Below are 24,132 nucleotides of genomic sequence, written 5' to 3' on the forward strand. Positions count from 1 at the left end.
TGTTAGGAATTGAAAACTGCTACAGGAATATGTGATTGAAACACAAATTAACTAAAAATAAAATAAAATAAATAAATAAATGAGTTTACCACAAGTACCACGGGTACAACATCGGAAATAGCTGTTCGTACGAAAAAGTATATGATATTGCATTTTAATGGAAAATATATTCACCTATATCCACCTCGAAATGTTTGTATGCAATACATCAATGTTCTGGTATACAATAATAGTGACATTAGCTGTAGAAAACTGCAATCTGATGATGTGTTTAATCATTTCAGATACGATATCTGTATCCCGGAGAGAGTTGTTTCTTATTTGGCGTAAGGAAAGATCCCTAACTACCAAAAATGCTGCAGTTGCAACATAGATTGGGACTGGAGAAGGCAATCACAGATGAAAACGTGTATATTCAACAAGTAAACAATTTTAATAACAAATTGTATCATAAATGAAAATCGAATCGCGTACTGAAGGCATTTTTATCACGAGAAGGTAAGTGGCTGAATAACAATGTCAGCTTTATGTCTCAACAGCAACAAGATGATCCAGAACCAGGGTCGTCATCCTGCAGAACACTCGGAAGACAGTCGAAGGAATTTGAACAATTTTCTGTATCATCAAAGTAGAGAAATTCTCCTCGTTAGCGAAGGCACATGCAATAGAAGGATTACCATTTGTCGCCCAAAGTAGTTTACGTTTGTTTGGGAGAACAGATACAGCAAACTTGTGGGGTATTGTTTCAGAGACCTCATCTTGATATTGTTGAAACATAAAGCTGACATTGTTATTCAGCCACTTACTTTCTCGTGATAACAATGCCTTCATTACACGATTCGATTTCTGCCATTTTTGATAGAATTTGCTATTAAACTTGTTTACTTGCTGCTGCATGTACATGTTTTCATTTGTGATTTTCTTCTCCCGTCCCAATCTACTCCAGACATATGTTGCAAGTGCAGCATTTTTGGTAGTTAGGGATCTTTCTTTACGCCAAATAAGAAACAAGTCTCTCCGGGATATAGATATCGTATCTGAAATGATTACACACATCATCAGATTGCAGTTTTCTGCAGCTAATGTCACTATTATTGTATACAAGAACATTGATGTATTGCATACAAACATATTTCGAGGTGGATATAGGTAAATATCTTTATTATTTTACATTAAAATCCATTATCATATACTTTTTTGTACGAACAGCTACTTCCGATGTTGTATGCGTGGTACTTGTGGTAAACTCATTTAATTTTTTAGTCAATTTTTTGTTTCAATCGGAGTATGTTTCTGCAGCAGTTCTCGATTCCTAACAGTCGAGCAAACGTTGAGCATGATGGGTTAACTTTGACCGTCTAAATCTGACCATTATTAGTAATATCTGCTGCTGTCTTACAACCCGTGTTTTATAGTGCAAACCCACTTCCCTGCAGAACGTAATATTTTTTTCTACTGTTGTCGCTGTCATCTGTGGTTTCTTTACTACTCATTGCTGGTACAATGGGTTCAATTCCAAGCAACTTCATTTTGGACTTTTGCACAGCTAGATTGTGCATTTCGTCCAGTGTTCGATGGGGAGAACTATACATACCGCAGGCAGAACTATGAGAACGATTATTAAAATCGTATAGTTTAAAAATCTCTTATGATTATCTGGATAAAAGACACTGTTGCACAAGCGGTGACCACGAGAAGAAAACAATTGTTCTACAGTTGTGAACTCTGTTCCTGTTAGTTCATATATTATGATTTTTCATACTATGCAGAAAATATTCATAAACTTGGTAGATATTGTGTTCTTGTAATATTTTGAGCTTAAAGTGTTTTAAATACGAGAATATCGAGTTAGCAGCCAGCTAGATGCATTTAATATTTGATTTCACGTTGAAAGCTTTAGTTGTTCAGTGCAAAATCGATGTTAGAAGTACCTATACGGTATATGTAAAGTTAACACTCTCTTCGCACAAATATCGTTTAAGATTCAGTGAGTGAGGTTTGAGTAGGTTCAGTTAATTCTTTTTTGATTTCTTGAAAAACTTACGCAAGCTCAAGAAATTTTATATTGATTGTAGCAACATTGGTATATCTCTGTTATTTGACCATATGATTAACATCACTTGACATCAAAGGTATTAGTTTGCAACCTTGACGTCTACACAGATATTTTATGCATGTATTACAATTATTTTTTATATATTTATTTTTAATAAAAATGACTAATTTTACTTCGAATAACTCGTAAATTTCTTACAAAATACAAAGTGTGTCAGAAAGATGGACCTAGTTTCAAAACTGTATCATGCAAATTAAATAATTTATAATTAAACTGCAAATTAAAATGTCAGTGAGTCGTCAAGTTTTATTCGCCATGTTGCAGATGCCCTCTGTCTGCTGCATGGACAATATCAAGACGATAGGATATTTCTTCCCAAACTCTCAGTAGAGGGCCTTTCTTCCACTGAGTTCACTGCTGCTGTAATTCTGTTTGAGGTCATTTATATCATTTGGTAATGGAGGCACAAAAATACATCTTTCACGTAACTCCATGACCCCACTGTGTGATGTATGGTGAGCGTGGGTCCCAAGAGTAATGCTAAGTCTTCGGGCTTTGTGGGATCTATCTAACGTTGAGGCAGAGGTATTTTGAAAGTGTAGAAACTGGCGATACCAATGGATAAACCTCCGTTTTGTTGGCCTTTGGTGCGAGCGGTCCCGAGTTCGATTCCTTGTGGAGACACTCGATCTAAAAGTGTAACAGCTATTTTTAGGCCAGTCATCCTGGGTTTTCCTCATTCATACTTGGCAAGTCCAGGAATGGTACCTAATGTGGTGTCTCAGCAACTTCCTTCTCTTCCCCGGATAGTGTGCTCGCCGAGGGAAGTGATCAGTCATATGTAATGCCAGAAATATGTATAAATGAAGTTGTGGGAGAAGCCAGTTTCCTAATATTTCGAGGAACGTACACCCATTAACTGTGGTTTTTTCCAAATAGAAAGGGCCGTAAAAGTTTCTTGCAGAAAAAGCCAATAGCCAAAGCTCGTAGCTATGGGCCGATTAATCCCAAAACTCCGTCTAAATGCACGCTGCACTGCAATTACAGAACCAATCCTCTGCAGTTCCAGAGCAAAAAAAGCTTTCTGTTGCAGAGTCGCTACTTCACGCAAGAAACTTCCTTTTAAGAAAACCGTTTAGATTTCAGTTCATTGAAAATTGAGCAGCAATTGTTGCGTTCGATTATTTGGCTCTTGCATTCGGAGACACACCTAGGATAAGTAATTAAAAACTGTATGACTTACCTTTAAAATGATATGCCTTTAAATCGCTGTTCACCCTTGCTACAGGGATAAAGTGTCCTGAAATTGGGTCCAACTTTTTGATACACGGTGTATATTTATTTCTTAATATTCTATGGTTCACAAGCCCTTATCATAAGTTGATATATATAAATATATGTGTATTCAATAAGTTGTAGTTATGTTTTATTTTCTTTCAAGTGCTTTTAAGGACTCCCGATTTAGTCCAATTACCAGGGAGGAGTTCTCGAAACTCCATGTTTCTGTGTCCATTTTGAGACACTTTGAAGATGGCACCGACTACCTGGATTGGGAAGTTGGAGTCCATGGAATTCGGATCGAGTTTCACAACGAGAAAGGCAGCAAGCGAACCGCTACGTACCTGCCAGAAGTTGCCCCGGAACAAGGTAGTTATGAGAATTTGCTGTTAGTAATTTTTAATTGCTATTAACTTATTCAGAAGTCATTAGTTTATATATAGGGTGTTTCAAAACAACACCAACAACGTTTGGGAGGTGATTTTTGACACCAAGATAAGACAAAAAGTATAGACCAACCTGGTTGCACAAATGCTTCCTTTCGGAGTTATAGGCTGCCGAAAACATGAACTTTAAAGGTCCATAGCTTCCAAACTATGGGGCCTATCGGAGGTTGGTCAGGACTTCACGTAGGAACTAGTATGTGCCCTATCCAAAAATCCATGTTTCAGAATCATAAGATAGTCACGCCAAAATTTTTATAGGGGTAGTTTGTGAGTACTGCAAACAATATGCCCGTAGCCAAACTGTCTCTAAAAAAAAAATTGTTGCGTAAGTGCCATAGGATTCTGAAACCTGTATTTTTGAATAGTGCACATATTAGTTCTGAAGTGAAGTCTTGATCCGACTAAGGTGGGTCCCATAGTTTTAGAGCTATGGACTTTTAAAGTTTTTTTTTTTATTATTTATTTATTTTTTTATTTATTTATTTTATTTTTTTTTTTTTTTACGTTTTCGGCAGCCTATAATTCCGAAAGGAAGCGTTTGTGCACCCAGGTTGGTCTATACTTTTTGTCTTCTCTTGGTGTAAGGAATCACCTTCCAAACGTCGATGTTGCTTTGAAATACCCGATATATATATATATATATATATATATATATATATATATATATATATAAATAAATAAATAAAATTAGGTTGTCTAGCAAGTATGGAGCCTTTGGAGGTCAAAATTGAGCCTACATTTATTATAATTTGAAGATAACATTATGAAGCCATACATGCACCATTTTTATTCCATGAACTTGTACCACTTTTTCGAGAACACGACAAAATCGTCGCTGTAGAACTTTGTGGTTTCTGGTTAGTAAAACTGTTCCACGTGGTTTTCATAGGTTTCTTGTGAAACTACTATTCAGAGAGTTCTGCAGAGGCCGAAACAAATGATAGTCTGACAGTGCAAGGTCGGGACTATACGGTGGATACATTAAAACCTAGCAGTCGGGATTCCCTCAATTTCTGACGGGTCGTTAAAAATGTATGCGGTATGGCGTTATTACCATGATATACGGCACCTTTTCTATTGACCAATTTCTTTGTTTCTTTTAAATTATTAGGTGCACTTGTGCAGTGTTCGTAGGTTTCCGTAAGAAAATTTCCCTCAGTTGACTAAAATTTTCCGTAGTTTATTGAGTGTCCAATTCCTATGACAGAAATTATATGATAAGATTAATTTTAGCTATATTAAAGGAAGTGCCAACCACATTTCTTTTATTCATTTGCTTTTTACTTGCAATTTTCTTTTTCTTTTCTTTTTTTTTTAGAAGAAAATATACACTAATACATCCAGCCAACAATGAGTGCACATTTTGCTACTTTGAGCAAATATATACACAGAAATTATTGCTATTGTATTGGTTTCTTTCAGAAGAATGAAGAAAAATTTGAGCATTTATATTTGTCAATCAGTCGAAGCGAAAATTGTCTTTTTACGTTTTATGGAAAAATCCCTTTTTGTTAAACTTACCCACGAAATTTCCCGAGATTTAGGAATTTTCCCTCAAACTACGAACACTGCACTCGCGTTAATTGACGACACTACAGGTCTGAGTCTATCATTTTGGCTAGTGACAGGAACTCGTGATGCACAATGTCCTCCTTCCAGTCCCTCCAAACGCACAGCATAATCTTCCTAAGTGATAGTGTGGGCTTTGCCACAGACTTTGGAGATTTTTCTCGCTTGGACCGTGATCGTTTTCTCTTATTGTTGTTATAAGTTGTCCATGATTCATCATTAGTGACCAACTGCTTCAGAAATGGCTCGAGTTCGTCGCAGATAGCATTTCGGTCGAGTAAGTGTTTTAGGGTCAAATAATGTGATAGCATCACTTTTTTTTTTTTTTTTTTTTTTTTTTTTTTTTTTTTTTTAATCCAGCTTTCTACAACTGTTTAACACTGTTTGATGATTGATCTTCAGGCAGTTGGCCATGTGATGACTTGGTTACATGCCGGTTTTGACAGAGTATCTTCCACATTTGCTGTGATGATTGTTCACCCACTGTGAGAAATATCTTAGCCATCGAAATTACCAGAACGAAAGCGATTGAACCATATTTTCACTGGTGCTTTTTATAACATATCTTACCCCAGCGCAGCATTTGTACCTTTATCGAAATAAAACAGTAAATATATATTGTAGTTTTACGGAAAGTTCACTTATCCTCACGGCATTAAAATGTATTCTAGTTTTACGGAAAGTTTACTCATCATCATGGCATTAAAATATATTGTAGTTTTACGGAAAGTTCACTCATCTTCATGGCATCTATTTTAAGAATTCCAACATATTTTGGATATCTACTAACTTAAACACTCAGCTGTCAAGTGATGCTAGTCCTGACCCGCTAGGACTCGTATACCCTGCAATTTGGAACTAACGCCATCTCGTACGCAAAAGGCTCGCTACTTTTTAGACTACCTGATATATATATATATATATATATATATAATAGTATTATTTAATTGTATATTGTGAAACAAAACATGTTTGTTTGGTTGCTGCTGAGAAATTTATTTTATACTCTCATACTCTGTGTCTCAGTCATCTGCTGTATAAAGCAGTTGATGAAATAACGTAATTTATGGTATGGAACACTTTCCTACCTAACATTCGCACCAACAAATAATTATTTAACATATTTACTCTTGACCTTAACACTCTCCGCAAACGATCTGATCACTCAATTGCTGTATGCACCACCTCCAGCAGTATGGATACTGCTGCCTGCACCAAATCGCCTTTCAGAGCTTCAATATCGCGATGAGATTTAGAGCAGGCGTTCTCCTTTAATATGTTCCACAATCGGTAATTCCAGAGGATTAAGATCGGGACTGCCTTAAGGCCAATCATACTGTAAAGTCAGACACATTGGATACAAGCCAGAGAAGGGTCGTTTATGTCGTATGCTCAGGTGCAGAATATTGTTGGAATGTCCCTAATCTCCTTAACAATTGGACGAAAAATGTTTCAATTACTGACTCTTTTCCTCTTATTTGTAGGAAGTCAAAATAGCTTCCAAGTTGGTTTTGTGTGCATGTTAAAGAAAACTGAGTAACTGTTTGATTTAGAAGTTGGTGAATTTAAAACAGGTCACCCCATACAAGTAGGGTATGCGATGAATGGTCTATCTTAAAAGTATTCCTTATGGAAGTTCAGGCAGTTTATACCTCACTATGACAGTAAGCTGTGATTAGTAGTATTATGGAAGATACTGGGGTCCAGGAGCAAGTCTGTGGCTACATCTGGTGAAAACTTCCCTACATAAATCTCGTTTCACCTTAAAAAAAAAAAAAAAAAATCGAGTTAGATGGAGGGTGATTATTTTTCCTACTGGAATTTTTAGAGTGAGTGATTTGGCGTTACGTTAACGCCATTTGATGCAAAAGGATAACGTAATTGTGTTTGCCTCCAATTAATGCTTGATAACTGGTACCCGGATCTACTTCTCGTCCAACTCATGCGGTTAGTCACGTAAGAGTGACATGAATACCATCTGTTGTTAGGTACAGTTAACTAGGTTGTGTGAAGAGTTCAGTATATTCTTCATATTTATAGGATGGTTCATATTGAGTTCACAGAGAGTGTATTTTAGTTTATTTTATCACTTATTGTGAAACACTAATTTTTAAGTGAAGATCGAGAGAAAAATGTTTAATGAAAAAAATAACTATCAGGGCTTGTTTCCGTATTGTCAAACTAAAAACAACAACACTGAGCAAGGCTATGTAATAATATATATATAAAACACAACCACGTAATAGTTTCAACACAATAACTGTGTCTTCATCAGACTTGCCAACTCCTCTATTGGAAGTCTGATGACACAGCTATGGGGTCGCGGTGGCTCAGTGGCGCTAAACGAGCTTTGTGGTGGACAAACACCGTGTGCGTAAGTTTTCTCTGGGTTGTTCCGTTTCCTCCCACTTTCTTCATTCCACCACTTCATTCATGTCTCATGACCGTCGTCTTTAGCGTAACGGCATAACTGTGGGACGTAAAGCTTAAAGATTTCGTTTTCATTTCATTTCAAGACACAGTTATTGTGTTGAAACTGTTAGGTGATTGATTTTATATATATAGCCTTGCTGAGTTTGGTGTTATGTTTAGTTTGATAATTTTTAGTAGTAGTAGTAGCATAAGAATAATTATGATTTAGTGTACAAGACCTCCTACTTACCCCAACTAGGATCACACCTTTGTCTTGGTTGGCAGTATTAGGAGGTACATTAAAAAGCTTTGAGTTCTCCATGTTAGTGTATAATCAAATGTGGTGCTTTTTTAGGCTGACATATTGTGTGTTAATTTCTACGTTGCGTAATAAAACATTTTGTTGGGGAAACTACACATAAGGTTTTCTTATTTTAATATTTGTAGTACTTTGATTTGCTTAGGTTATTCTTTAGTTATAAGCTTTCTATACTTGGAGAAAAATAGGAAACGAATTGACATTTGAAAGGGGCACGTGGGCCTTCTGTGAATATTCCGGTGACATGTCTGCTATAACTACCTCTATACCGAAAGATGATGAGGTTTAATTTGTATTTGTTTGAATCAGGGTTGGCTGGTATAAACCAAGGTGGTTTAAACTAGTTGTTTAAACGAAAGGTTTAAACGAAAGAAAAGAAAAAAAAATGCTTTAAATCGTGTGAACTTCATGGTGACGTCTCCACATATGAAACCATCTGCATTACGTTTATGTACTTTTCCCCTTTTAATCAAGGGGTCCCGTGTTCAATTCTCGGTCGAACCACAACCCATCTTTCAAGTGTAAACCAAGTAGCGATTCGAGGTGTCCCTTTAAGCGAAAGTCTTCTCCGTGATAACCTTGGTATTTCATAAGGATGTTAAGCCTAAACATACGAAATAAAACCAAATTATATATTTCTACTTGAATGAATGCCTGTTGTTTTATAAAGAAGCCAAGGTTCCTAATATACTTATAGAAATGGGCAAACTTTATCAACTGCCTACGCAGCTTCCAACATCAGCTTGGATTTGACTTTCTTTTAATTTTATTGAATGATATCTACATACCAAATTTGTAATTTAATACCTCAGTTTTAACGTATTGATTATGATACGTTGACGTTAAAATTTTGTATACAAATGCATTTAAAGTAATAACAGTATTTTCCCAATGGCTAAAGCGGGAGTTTCCCGATTTATATATAATTGTATAATGTTTTTACTTGTGTAACTGTTTATCTTTTTGTCCTTCTGAAATGACTCTTGATAATTATATTAACAACTAGGCCTATGTAAAGATCAGTACAACGTATTTTTATCAGGAGTCCTTCGTGAGTGAGTCGGCAATCGCATTTGTGACCAATTAGTCCCGGTTTCGACAATTCTTGGATGAAGCCGAGAAGCGGTTTGGATTCCGCTTTAAGCTTATGTGACCCCTTTCAGCATAACTTTGTTGTTGCATAATAACACCAAGGCGAAACAAACTAATTTCTGTCCATATCTAATATAAATACATAGAGTAAATTATTTAAATTAAAAAAACCTAGTTTAAACAAAAAAAAAAAAAATTGGTTTAAACCAAAAAAAAAAAAAAAACGGGTTTAAACCAAAAAACCAGGTTTTTTGTTTTTTTCAATAAAAACCATAGTTTTTGCCAACCTTGGTTTGAATGGATGAGAATGGGGCAGAGAGAGAATTCTGTGATGTAGATTCCCTTGTCTACACAGATTATTGTTTTTATTTATTTATTTATTTACTTTGTTCCTGACAGGAATTAATGTGGTTCGGTTACATCGTTGTGTAGATCCACATTTCATATATCCTCACCGCCAAAACGGAACGCTAAATTCCATTTCAAACCAGCCAACATATTTTCACTTAGATTTGAACTGTCAATTCGTTTCTAGTTTTTATGAGTGATGGCTCGTGAGGGAAGTCACATGAGAGAAAAAGAAAGGAAATTGCCTCAAGCTAAAGAAAACCTATTCAGTGTCCCTTTAGTTAGTTCGTTCGTTTGTTAGTTTAAAGTCTCATTATTTTGCAGCGAGGCTAAGGGAGACTATGATGAAATGAATAATAATGCCGAAATGACGAAAATGGGTTGAAACGAGAGATCCCCGGAAAAAACTGCACACACAGTGCTTGCCCACCACAAAACCCCCTTGGCGGAGCTGGGATAGAAGTATAGAAGAAGTAGTTTATTATGCAAGTCCTTCTATCCCAATTCACCGCGATAAAATTTCCAATTTTCACCAATGTGACTTCTCTTAAAAGTCTACTCTCCTGCATGTATAATGTTGATTTTATATTTTATTAATTTTGTGTTCTTGAGTTGGGGGATCGGTAAGCACATCTGGTCGCTAACTGTTGGGATATTTTCTAATTTTTTAATTCTTTTTTTTTAACGCTTAAATATATCTATAGAATGTTTACTTTCTGTTTCTAGTTACTCGCACCTTTTTTTTTTTTTTTTTTTTTTTACTTAGTTCCATAACTTTCTTTTTTTTATTTTTTTGTTTAAAGGAAGGTTTTTGGACTTTTCTGGCTGTAAAAAGACTTGCTTTCAATCCAGCATTTCATATTTTAATATTATATATTTTTAACTGCATTGTCATACGTCAGCGTGTCGGAGTTTGAATGATCATTTTTAAGTCTGTCTCTCTATCTCTCTCCCTAATAACGAAATTAAATAACAATTTCCAAATCGAGAAGTATTCCTTATAGAATTTGTCCGTCCACAATTATTACTTGTTGATATATTTTGTAAATAACTAGAAAAAAAAACATAGTTGATGGGATGTTAGAGTTATGTTCCCTATAAGACGAATATACTGATCTTAGATACAGTGACCTTAATGGAAATCTTTTGAAACTTTCTTTTATGCGCGCCCAGAATGTCCGTTTGCTCCCAAAATACAGTTGCGAGAATGTTCTTGTACATCGTTAATTTCGCTAGGTGTTGTGTTTTTTCAAGCTTCGTTAAGTGTTCATATCTCAGGTGGTGGTGAACACAATGGATTCAATGAAGTTTCTTATGAAGAAAAAAAACTCCATGCCTTGACGTTGTTCGTCGGTGGTGTGTAAAGGCAGTGAGTTGAAAGAGTCAAAACAGGACATTTACGACCTATGAGAAGCCGAGGCACTCTTTTTAGATCGAACATAATCTGTCTTAACACTTTCTAACTCACTGGCTATACAAATCACAGACATATCTTGCTCAAACGTCAAGATATAAGTCTTCTTCACAAGATGGCTTCTATTCACTGGCACCTGAGATATGAACACCTAACAAAACACGAGAAACACATAACTTAGTGAAATGAACGACGTACATGGAACGTTAGCCCAACTGCATGCTAGGCGCAGACAGACATTCTCTGCGCTCATAGCAGAAAACTTCCACTATGCATTTATGACTCACGTGATATGATTGGGGGTCATGGTGGCTTAGTGGTAGAGAGCGCTTCCTTTGGTTCCGTGGAATCCCTGGTTCGATTCCCGGCCAAGTAGATTTGTGATGGACAACATCGTGCTCGTGAGTTTTCTCGGAGTACTCCCGTTTCCTCACACTTCCTTATTCCACTAATTCTTGTATCATTTACTTTCTTTAATTATTGTCTCCTTAACCAAAAAAGCATTATCGTGGGACGTTAAACTCAAAGATTTTCACGTGGTATGACCGCTCTCCGGCTTTTATTGGGTAGCAGTAGCACGGGAACTAGATTGATACTAAATCACCTAATGATTTCCCCACGTAAAGGTTTCTATTGCAGCCACAAAATTTAGATTAGTGGACACGTTTCTATCAAATAAAAGAAAAACATCAATTTTGACGGTAAAAGTCTAACACCCACCTAAATCATCCAATCTAATCCACAAGAATCAGTTACAATATTTATAGATGTCTGTATTTTCATTTATTTTGGATAGTGTCTTAAGAAGGATATGCTAGATATCCGAAACAGTTACAAATTATAATTTAAAATAAAGTGGGTTTTAAGCTTTGGTCAGTGTGTCTTTTGTTAAAAGAATCAGTTAAAAAAGAAAAGTAAACCGTTTCAGCGATAAATTGTCGACATCCTCATTGCAATTTTAACGATACTTGAAGAACTACATTGTCAATAATGTTAATTCTTCGAGCAACTTTTTTTTTTTTTTTTTTTTTTTAATTAAAGAAATAGCTACTAACAATGTCCAGAATATATCACTGAAACCGTTCACAACGTGTTTTTACTCGGATGCTTTAGGTGATATTATTATTATTTCAAAAGTTTGGTGACACCATTTTATGCTTAACGTAAGTCGAAAAGAAAATTCTTGGAAACTAATGTATTTTCCTTTTAATTTTCGCGGATTTCTTTGTCACACTTTTTTTGGGCCATAACCATATTATGAAACCGAACTAGCAGGAGTCTTTCCCGCTGGTTTAGTGGCTAGCACTTGCGCCCTTGAGGCATATAGTCTGGTATCGCTTCGTAGAGCGGTAGCTTTATTCTTGCTGAGACGAGTAATGACAATGGGACTAGAAGATAAAGCAAAATCTTAGAGACGAGTAGTAACAATTTAAAATGAATTCAAATTCCACAGAATAGAATCCAATGGAGAGGTCTCGGGTCTATGGAAATGAATCTTCGTATCGTTTAATTTGTAGAAATAAAATTCTCCCACTTGGAATTTATTCATTTTTCATTCATATTGATGGCTTAAAATCATAAAACTCTTTTGGAAAATCAACCACTGCGTGTTTTGTATTCAGTTACAGAGTTTCATCTGTAAGGTAACACATACCCTAGGACATGCTTTACTGATACTATGTCTATAATAACTCGCCTTTATTGTGTTTTCAATTACCCAATATGAATTCCACAAGATTCATGTTCTTCTTGTACTTAATATTTATCTTTAAGTACAAGATTCCTTAACTTTCCTCACCTTAAGTCATTAACATGATCCAACTTGAATCTCAGTCAGCAACATATGTACAAAATACACCTTATTCTAGCTTTAAAATATATATGAAACTTTCTCCCACATCACTATTGGCCGAGAAACTACATTGATCAGTTTTTAGCAGAAATACAAGCACGTATTGTCATCTATTTTCCGTAGTCTAATCAGGTTTTTAGTTGGCTCTCCAAATAAAAACAAAAGAAGAAAACAAGAAACTAATAATGTTTATTTATAGAATGACATAGAATACATAGAATAACTCGAGGGAGGTTTTCTCGGTGTTTCTTCAGTTTCTTCCACTATCTTTTTGCAGCAGTTCTTTCATTCACTTCTATTATCATTCACCTCTCTTTTCCAATAATTATTCCATTATTATTCACTTTCATGTATCATTTGAATGTCATTTCCGCAGTTACCCTTCCATTATCATTGTCCTATTTTTTCAACAGTTCTTCCATTACCATTCGCGTATCTTTTCCAACAATTCTTCCATTATTATTCATGTGCATGTATCATTCACCTATCATTTTCCAGCAATTCTCCCATTAATATTCACTTCTATTAACATTACCGTGTCTTTTTACAGTTTCATTATTATTCACTTCCATTATCATTCGCCTGTCTTTTCCAGCAATTCTTTCATCCTTATTGGCTAGCATGTAAGGTCTATCAATCTTTACAGCAATTCTTTTATAATTATTCACTTGCATGTATAACTCACCCATCTTTTTCTGCAGCTGCTATTGCTGTATTATTCATGTCCATTATCATTGCCGTATCATTTTCCGACGATTCTTCCATTGTCATTCGCCTATTTTTTCCAATAATTATTCCATTATTATTATTCACTTCTATGTATCATTTGCCTGCCATTTTCCGCAGCCACCCTTCCATTATCATTGTTTTATTTTTTAAACAATTCTTCTATAAACTTTAGCCTATCTTTTCCAGCAATTTTTCCATTATTACCTACTAGCATGTAACATCTGTTAATCTTCTCCAACAGTTCTTCCATTATTATTCATTTGCATGTATCATTCACCCATCTTTTTCCAGCAACTCTGCCATTAATACTCACTTCCATTAACATTACTGTATCTTTTCCAGCAATTCTTTCATTATTATTCATTAGCATGTTACACCTATCAATATTTCCCAACAGTTCTTCCATTATTATTCACTAGTATGTAACATCTATCAATATTTCCCAACAATTCTTCCATTATTATTCACTAGTATGTAACATCTATCAACTAGTTTTTTCCATTAGTACTCACTTGCATGTATCATTCGCCCATCTTTTTTTGCAGCCATTCCATTATTATTCAGTCCCATTATCATTGTCCTATCTTTTCCAGCAATTCTTCCATCATTGTTTACATGCATTATCATTCGCTTCTCCCTTAGTGTGTAGAACATAAACGCAGAACGTTTAAAGATATCATTTCACCAGTAGTTGTTTATACTGTAACTGGTTGTTCTTTACTCAGAAAGTTGGTAATTGAAAGACAAATAACCGTATATAAGCGTAAAATATGTATATAATCCTTCTGTGGTAAACATTATTCGTTAACAGCTGATGTGTTTTATGTATATATAATTTAAGACTTTAATGAAAAATTTGCGTTATTTCTCGGCGGTGCTGTGTAGTATTCCTTTTTTTTCTTTGTTCAATACTTCCCGATATGTGCATGTTATGCTATTTTTTCTTCGATTATGTTCTTTCAATATGAAAAAAAAAATCTTTATAAAGTAATATAAAGATTAAGTAAATGTTTAAGATAATTCAAAACCAAATAATTTGATTTGATAACTTTTTTAAAGTAAATTAAGGCAAAGAATAACATTCCATTGAATTACACGCCAGAAGGAGAACGAACTACTACTCAAGGTAGAATTCATATAGGGCATACCTGTGTAACAGAAATACTATGGAGAAACTGTAATCTGTTGGCATTTAAAAAAAAAAAAAAAAAAAAAGTCTTCAAGACATCGTATTTGTTAAATTAACTAATTTTGTAATATATATGAAGGGTCAGGGGAAAGAACGCTTTCAGTCCATTTAATGAAATTTTTCAGGAGAGGATAAAAACAAGTTATTCATTAAATAACCATTGTAATTACATTGTTAGAAAAATAGCGTTCTTCCCTCTGGCCCTTCATATATATATATATCGGGTGTTCTAAAATGACGCCCACAGACTACAGAGCATTATTTTATAAATCAAATGGAAAAATGTATATAATTGTATACCTTTCGGGTTGTTGTCTAGAGTTGCGAATTGCACGATGTGGCAGCGTCGCAAATAAAGAAACACGGATAAAATCTACCAACTCATCAAATAGTTATATCGATTGTTTCCAGATGGCAAAATCGATAGACGTTGACGCTAGCACCATTTATTAGCACAACAATCACTGTAAGTGCTGAATGGATTCGAGGAGCAATGCTAATGGTTTCAAGTTAATCTGCGACGTTGCCATATCGTGAAATTTTAATTCCCCATAGCGGCTGAAAACGGCCCTGAAGAATATATCATTATATAGCATTTTCGCATTATTTTGACCTGAGTAATAGCGCTGTGTTGCCCGTGGGCGCTATTATTCACCTCCCCTCAATGTGACTCAATTTAAACCTCAATAGCTCAGCTCCTAATTAAGCTTCGGAAGATAATTTCCGTATCAATGTCTTCCTGAAGGATGAAGCTTTCCACTGATATGCGTTTTCACAGATGGACACAGAACCAAGGGCAAGTTACCCAGTGCATCCGAAATGTGGGTTTTCAGCAAATCTAGATAAGTGTTTTCCGTCAGCCTCTGCAGGAGTATATGTGTGGCTACTAAAGTGTCACCGACAATATCGCAACATACACTGAGAGCAAACTGTTGTTGGTCTCTCTTGGGACTGATCGCATGAGGATTATCGTCCGCTCAAACATGTACATTATGGTAATTGAAGATGCCTTTTCGTGTGAACTGAGCCTCATCTGTAAACACTAGTGCGGGTGGGAAAATGAGATTAACAGCACATTGCTAGAGGTATCACTGGTAAAAGCGTACTCGTGGCAGATAGTCGGTTGACACAGACTGCACCCGCTGCAGGTGATACAGATACAGCCTCACTCGACGACATACACGCCATATCTGTACGTGGTTTACACTAGTTCATCCTTCAGGAAGACAAAAATTATCGTCTAGCTTAATTAGGAGCTGAGCAATTGAGGATTAAATTGAGTCACATTCAGCGGCGTCCAAAATGTGACTATTTCACGCCGGCAGGAGGCCCAATGGCCGTAACTCTGTAACGATGCATTTTCCGACATATGGTCATATGAACTTATTTTTTTATTTGTTTATCCATAAGGAATCCTCCACCGCTGAAATTTTGCCGTATCTTTTTTGTTACACCCTGTGTATGTACGTAATTCATTAGATAATCGACAATACTACTTCTTCCTGAGACAGAAATATGCTCGGGAGACATTGTAGATTTATCTTTGTTTCGTGCCATGATGGAAACTTTTAAAATATATGTCAAACTATCTCTTTAAGACATTTTTCATATTTTTTAAACTGATTATTCTTGATAAATTGTGACACACAAAGGGAAAAAAGTAAACATTGTTTTTGAAATTCCACCTTTGTCTAAAAACTAATAAATGCCTTTGGCTACTTAATAAAAACAAATGATGAGATTACTCTAAAATTACTCATTCTGTATGCGAAAAACCTGTTTTAACATGACTCAAACAAACCAGCGGTTTTAGTTTCTACGAAAAAAAGTTATGAGGTCAAATTCATCAAAAAATTTCCTAACCGTAGTGTTGTGCATTGAGTGCTGCGTACTTTTCTACTCAATATCTGCTGTTCTTTTTTTCATTTCCTTACAGTTATGTCGTTGCCGATGTCATTCATCATAACTTCAAACCATCTGATGTGTTAAGCAGCACACAATAATAGTGCTTCAAACCTAGTTACCCAAAGCAACCTACTACCACCTGGACACCCAATGTTTTTGTGGTCTATATAGCTTGTAAGCAAATGCATAACTTATTAAGTTGGTGCAGCTGCACCATTATTATTTTGTTTTTTCTTTATTTTCTTTTTGCAGTAGTAATTATTAATTATCAGTATTATGAATTTAGAATAGCACATGTTTAATGTTTCAGAAATATAAATTGTATTGAACTGGCGCTTTTATGAGGACGGTGATTATAATTTAAGAGGGTTTTGCATTCAAACCCCGACCTCGGTATCTCGTGGTGCTTTCCTTTTAATCGTCGGTTTACTAACGTGAGAATCACACAGTTAGTAATTAGGTGCTGCCCATGGACACCCGCAGGATTTTTCCGGGGAAGGGGGGGAGTGAAACACACACACACACACACATATATATATATATATATATATATATATATATATATATATATATATGGAAAAGCAACAAATCATCTTTTCAACTCAACTGACGGATGATATTATCCAAAATATTTTGCTATTGCATTCATCTATCTATTAAAATGCTACAGTACCAATTAAGAGAGACCGAGCTCTAACCTATAACCTTAGCTTTCAAACCTTTGATTTACGGTTATTTGTGATTTCACGTTTATAACAAAGACAAATATTTTTAAAAGAGTGTACTTTAAGTAAATTACTTGAAGAAATATATTTCACAAAGTTTATCCTTTTAAATTATTGTTCAAAGGCCTTTGCCTTTAATAAGCCTTCTCCGATATAAATGCAAATGAATTGTGCTGCCATCTTTGGAGCTCTTTTATACTACGTTTATATGTTTGTGGCCAATCCTTTCGACAATGAGATCTCGGAAACTACAGGCTCTAGAAAGATGACGTCTTTACTAATCGATTGTAAATTTCATGTAGATTGTCCAGTTCTAATTGAATATTTAAAAAACATGGGCAATATTTCTTTATTACATTTTTACGGGTACATTGGAAGTGTTGAAATAAAAAAAAATCTAAATCATCACATCCTAAGCATTATACATTCCAACACCACACTTGTATATAGGGGTTGTATATGTCTCAGGCGTTTGTTTCATGGCCAAATAATAATGGAAAAGGAAGGATAACCATTTCTCCACTCTAAGATGAACCTTTTTTCTTTGGGAGTGTTTTGCCCAATGAATACCATATATAACTGACATTATAATTAATTGTGTATGTAATGTATTTGCTTATTACATACTGCATGCAAGAAGAAAGAAAACACTGGTCATACATGAAATAGAAACTCCAACCGGAAGCAGGCTCAAATCTTGCAAACGGTGCGAGATATTGAGAAAAAATAATCGAAAAAAGTCTCCCCTTTATGATACCCCTGGTCTTTTTTTTTAATCAATACGTCTTTCACTTGTGTCTGTAAAGGAACATGCACAAATGTTGTAAAGAATGATAAGGAGATTTATGCTCATATGCGAATAATGCGCTGTGTAGAGAGCGCAGGTTCAGCTAGTAGGTTGAATATAATCATTACTGAAAAAATATAAAACATCACACGGGGGAGACCTCTGGTGCTTGGGGTCCCGGGTTCGATCCCAGCCCTCGCCAAGTGAACTTTGTGGTGGACAAACACCGTGCTCGTGGGTTTTCTCGGGGTACTCCCGTTTCCTCCCACTTTCTTCATTCCACCATTTCACTCATCTCTCATTATCACCGTCTCCTTTAGCCTAACCGGCATAACTGTGGGACGTAAAACTCAGATTTCATTTCATTTCATCACACGGGGGAGGGGAGTAGGTTAAAATCTTGGGGAAGGGCTCGGACTAAATTTTGTTACTCCTAATCATTTATTTGAATGTTGAATTGAAAACAAATCTTTCGTCACTAGAAGAGCCTATATAAGTTAAAACCTTTTTCGAAAATCCAAGGGGAAACAATTGCCTCTTCTTGCCTTCTCCTGTGGGCGTCCATGGTGCTGTCATGTATAGTGACCGGCATGTAGCATGGCTGCTCAAGGTCACTGCAAAAGCAGACGAATTCCGAACAGCGATCCTACCGTCAATCAGCTTTCCAATAACCGACAGTGCTGCCAGCTCTACACAGTTATTCCAACATCCAATAACAACAAATGCAGTCAGTCACAGAGGGATTAATAACAGACAAAAAAGAAGTCTTACAGTAGAAATAATAAAAAATAAATTAATAATGACATGTGTGCGTGTATTTATTTCTGTCTTAAAATTTATTTTGAGATCAAAGTGCATCATTTCTCAATAACCCACTTTTATTTTAATCCGAGAAAATGGGTAATATATTTAAACTTTGTTACAAATATCCGGAAAAATAACACGCTTTGAAATAAATAACGCTGCATATCTTTAATTTAGCACGAACAATAGCACCAATTTGTCGTAAAGAACATCTATTTTGGGCAGAAAATAACGAAAATTTGACGTCCCTATTAATCAGTACTGTGTAACATGAACATAATTCCAGTATGTGAGCGACAATATTTTCGCGTGTTTGCTAGAATATTGTAGTTGTGTTTTATACATATACAGATACGCATACCTCATAACTCTGAGACACTGCAACGTACATTCTGCAGTGCAAAGTAGCTAACTACCCTGCCAACCCTACAACAAAATAATGTGGAAGCTCGCCTCGGCCAGCACATTCTGACCTTGAGCAGCCATGCTACGTGCCAGTAACTATATCTGGATCGATGTTGGAAGTTCGCTTTGTGTGTTTCTCATCTTGGGTTCGATTCCTTGCAGAAAATAAAATGGAGCGAAATCCGTAGTTCTACTCTTCCACGGAATGTCAATTAAACTAAAGGAGACGGATAATTAATTAGAGCGAGCGATTATGAAACATTAGTGTGGAATGAGAATGTAGGAGAAAAAGGGAGAACGCCGAGAAAACCCACGGATACCATATCAACCACAAATTCACGTGTGCGAGGATGGAACCAAGAACCTCACGTACCAGAAATGAACGCTGTTTCATTGAGCCACAGTGTCCCCCCCCCGCTCCACATATATACATAGCTCGAAACGTTAAAAAAAAGTATGGGGAACTCCAAACATTCATTCATTCTTTATTAATCCTTTTCGAACATAATCAGTTAGAGATCGGTACATAGGATTTGTATTGGTCGAGATATCTGGCTAAATTTAGTAATCCAGTTTTCCTAACGGCTCGTTAAGTCTTTGGTGCTGATTTTTCTAACTTACAGCAAAATTCATTGTTCGTCATTCGTTCAATGTTATATAATAATTAAAAAAAAAAAAAAAAAAAAACTATGACTGGGAATCAGGGTGTCTTCGATGACCTATATTTAGAAGCACACAGATGCTTTTTCTACCAAGAACTCCGTGCCTATATGGTTAGCGTACACGCCTTGTGCGCGTGAGATTTGGGTTCGATTCCTAGTGGGAGCTCATATGGTTCAGATCCCATGTTAAGGTTCACCTCTTATATAGCCTCGGTGCTGAACGGGACGCCAAACTCCAAATCATCACTTGTCCTGTAAAACAATAGTATAGAGTGGCATGAATGATTCATTCGTTTTGAAAAGGCTATATTTTCAAAAGTATTATACGTACACACATGGAAGATATATGAAAACAACCACAAACTCACCAAGTTTATACACCCTCTACAAATATGTGCCCCTTGGTAACACGACACACGTCTAGACGATACTTGAGCTCATTCCATACATTTTGTAGCATACTTCTGATGCATTCTTTGAGCTTGACTAAGGATCGCGGTAGTGGGGGTACGTAAACAAGGTCCTTAACGTACCTCCAATGGAAGAAATCACAGGGCGTTAAATCAGGTGATCTGGGAAGCCAGAGGAACAAAGCTAAGTCATTCTCACCAATACGCGCAATCCAGCAATGCGGGATGTACCAATGAGAGGGTGGCCCGTCGTGTGCCCCCCCTCCCCCTCGTGCTGTGCCATCTGGAATACACAATACAAACTGGGTTAGTTTTTGGTTCTTTCCACATATAGGGTTCGATTCCCGGCGGGAGCTCATGTGGTTCGGATTCCACGTTAATCAGTAGGTCCACGTCTCACATAGCCTCGCTGCTGAACGGGACGTAAAACTCAAAATCAATCAATCTTTCCACATATATCTTTCTCGTGTGTACGTGTACTACTTTTGAAAATATAGCTATTTTAAAACGAATGGATCATTTATGCTAACCCTGTATATTATTATTAATCTCTCACGATCTTTTTTGTCGTTTGAAGTTACAGAGTTATACTATATATAGACCTTGTATATATTGCGGGATGCTGCTTAAACTTACTAAAGAAACATGTCAAGTATCTTTGTGTGCAATATTGTGCGGAGTATAAAAGTGAACTAATATACAAACGAACAATAAAAAAAATGATTTGAGGTAGTTTAAATGTGGATATGGAAAAGAAAAAGAAAAAAGCCGAATGAGAAAATTATAGAAATGGTAGGAAAGGAAAGGATAATAGTAAAGAAATTGATGGATATCTAGTCGTTATTTATTTGCAGTTCAGTATGATAGGTCAGAAGATATTTAACAGTGATTTAAAGAAATAGGTTTTTAGAGAGCATTGCTGTGGAACTCTGTTTTGTTAATAATTGTCGTGTTGTTAGTTTTATTGCAATATTTATTATAGTCCTTAACTGTTGTCAGTTGCATTTTTGACTGTAAATAAACTTTAACTACGCAAATGCAACTGTTTTGAGTATCAAATAACGGAAAATACTTAGTGCCATTGTTTCAAAATATACAGGGTGTCCAAAATAACACCGACAACGTTTGGAAGACAAAGATAAGACAAAAAGTATAGACCAACCTGTGTGCAGAAATCCGTCTTTTTTGAGTTATAAGCTTCCGAAAACATGAAGAAATGAACTTCAAAGGTCCATTAACTCCAATACTATGGGACCTACTGTAGTCGGGTCAAGACTTCACTTAGGAATTAGTAAGTTCCCTATCCAAATATCCATGTTTCAGAATCCCGCGGTACTTAAGCAAAAGTTTTTATAGAGGTAGTTGATGAGTACTTCAAATTATATGCTCATAGCCAAACTCCTTCTGTAAAAATTGTTGCTTAAGTACCACAGGATTCTGAAACATGGATATTTGGATAGGGAGCATACTAATTCCTAAGTGAAGTCTTGATCCGACTATGGTAGGTCCCATAGTTTTGGAGCTATGGATATTTAATGTTCATTTTTTCATGTTTTCGGCAGCTTGTAACTCCGAAATGAGGGATTTCTGCACCCAGGTTGGTCTACCCTTTTTTGTCTTAACTTGGTGTCAGGAATCACTTCACATGTGTTCTCGGTGTTTGTTTTGAAACACCCTGTATAAATGACAAACTTTTCTGTTAAGTGTAAATTGCATTCCATAATGTCCTAAATTTCTCTCGGTACACTAGTAGTTCCATCGTGGAACACTAATGTTTCGGGCCACACTGTTTGCAAATGACTGACGTACTTTTACAAAATTTGTTTCGCCCGACTAACAAGCTATTTTAAGTGTATAGTATTTATAGCGTTACTAAAATCTTTCTGTACAACGAATTCTCTATAGTCGGGACCAGTGGCGGCGATTGGACGTTAAAAGTGGAGGGGCAAGACATGATCTGAATATTTGTATATCAATGTTAGTGTTCTTGGTTGTTTTTAACACTTTGTTTGACGAAAGGTTGTATAAGTAAAACTATACTTAAACGATACTATCTTTTTCCGTTAAAATACCGTATATCCTATTTCATATGTTAAGTAAATTGACAAGAGCAACGTAAGTAAGTACTAGATCTTTGTACTCACAACGAAAATGTAAGAATAGATTTGATTCGTTGCTCATGAACATCTTAAAATTCTGTCTGGAAAATTGTGTGATCAGATTATTTAACAAATTTGCAAATCGAATGAATAGAAAGGATAATATTAATCATAGTAATGAATAATAAGGCTTGTTTTGTAGAAGTTATATTGAAATTGGGGATTAATGAACAACTTATATTTTTAATTCCACACATACCATTAAATGTATGATATTACTCTTAGAAAATTAAAGACATTAAATACTACAAGCATAAGCTACAACATCTAAAGAAATACGCAATTCCAATATTAATTGCTTTGCATTGAAATTAAAACGCAATTCCTGTTGCTGTCTTAACTCCACGGGAAGACAAATAACCAATACATACTCACGCAATGGCAAATATTGCATGGCACCATTTTTTCTATGAACCAGTAATACATACGAAAACTTTACATTTCCAAATGAAACTATATACACTAAAGGGTCACTTCATGAAAAGTGGACCGCCCCTGATTGGGATTTAAGTATTCATGATCAGTTTGAGTTGCAAAATGTCTGCTGTATTGAAGAAAAATAAGAATGTTGTGTCTCAAGAATTGAGATGTATACTTAACGTTCCTGATATGAGAACCTAATAGTATTAATACAGGGTGACCCAATAAAACCTCAAACATTTTAAAGGCTAATAAAACAAAAAGTATTGCAGATAGAAAGTTGTTTATTCAAAAAAAAGGCATTGAAAACAGGTTGTAATTAAGTAAAATTCTTCTTACACTCTCCCTAGAAAGCCCAACAGTTGCAGCATGCTTCTTTGCAGAATGTTTTGGCGACTGTGGAACAGACTATCTCATGTTGTCAACATTTTCAGGGGTACAGGCACTTTTAGTTCGACCAGCTTATTATTTTTTTGAACGTTGAACTTGTTTGGAAATTCTCAGCCCACTTCCGATCAGAGACATTTTCATTATGTGGAATAGCAAACTTCAAGCAAAAAAAAAAAAAAAAAAAAAACTCTTTGCATTGTAATCACAGAACTGCTGGCTCTGAAGAATATTGGTCTGCGTACGCGATTAAATACTGACCAAACCATAGTGGTGACTGAAAGCGAAAGGAGAGTGGTGAGCAAAAAGGACGACCCCCACTTTTCTCGCCCCTCCGCTGACATCGCTACAGCCAATCAGAAGTGGCAAGTTTTGTTGGGAATTACTGGATATTACGAAGGTAAATCAAAAGTTATCCGCAGATTAGCTATAACTTTTCTTACATTGTTCAATTTTATTGTTATGCTGTTGTGATCATGCTGTGAAAGTTTGTCGCGTCTGTCGTCGCTTCAATTTTCCATTTCGTGATGGTTATTACTATTTTTTGTTCGAAACATGTTTGTGCTATTTCAAGATCTAATAAGATACTGTCGCCTAGAGCAGCAAGACTGTACTCGTCTTTGTCTGCTGAATGCCACATAACGAGGCATGCGGGGCAACAAACATGCAGACACAGCGGTCAAGCACAGCATGTCAGGAATTGTTTGAGCAATTTTTTTCTGTTGGTCCTAACAATATAGCTATTTTCTCAAATTGTGTGCGCC

At 35.8% G+C, this 24,132-nt stretch overlaps 1 protein-coding gene across 2 annotated transcripts in view; it reads left to right on the forward strand.

Annotated features, from left to right (window-relative positions):
- LOC145684272 (nuclear protein AMMECR1) overlaps window positions 1-24,132 on the forward strand; it is a 66,028-nt gene that overhangs the window by 25,129 nt on the left and 16,767 nt on the right. Inside the window, exons 3-4 of one of the 2 annotated variants that reach the window (XR_014131266.1) lie at window positions 3,498-3,703; window positions 16,641-16,783. Coding sequence is in view for 1 of the 2 variants with exons in the window: in XM_081756416.1 (XP_081612542.1) it covers window positions 3,498-3,703 (206 nt within the window). In the remaining variant the exon portion in view is untranslated. The remainder of the gene's footprint in view (window positions 1-3,497; window positions 3,704-16,640; window positions 16,784-24,132) is intronic. The other variant, XM_081756416.1, reaches the window with a different exon arrangement.

The sequence above is a fragment of the Thermobia domestica genome, chromosome 4 (assembly GCF_964235325.1).
Source record: "Thermobia domestica chromosome 4, izTheDome1.hap1.1, whole genome shotgun sequence".
Taxonomy (NCBI): Eukaryota; Metazoa; Arthropoda; class Insecta; order Zygentoma; family Lepismatidae; genus Thermobia; species Thermobia domestica.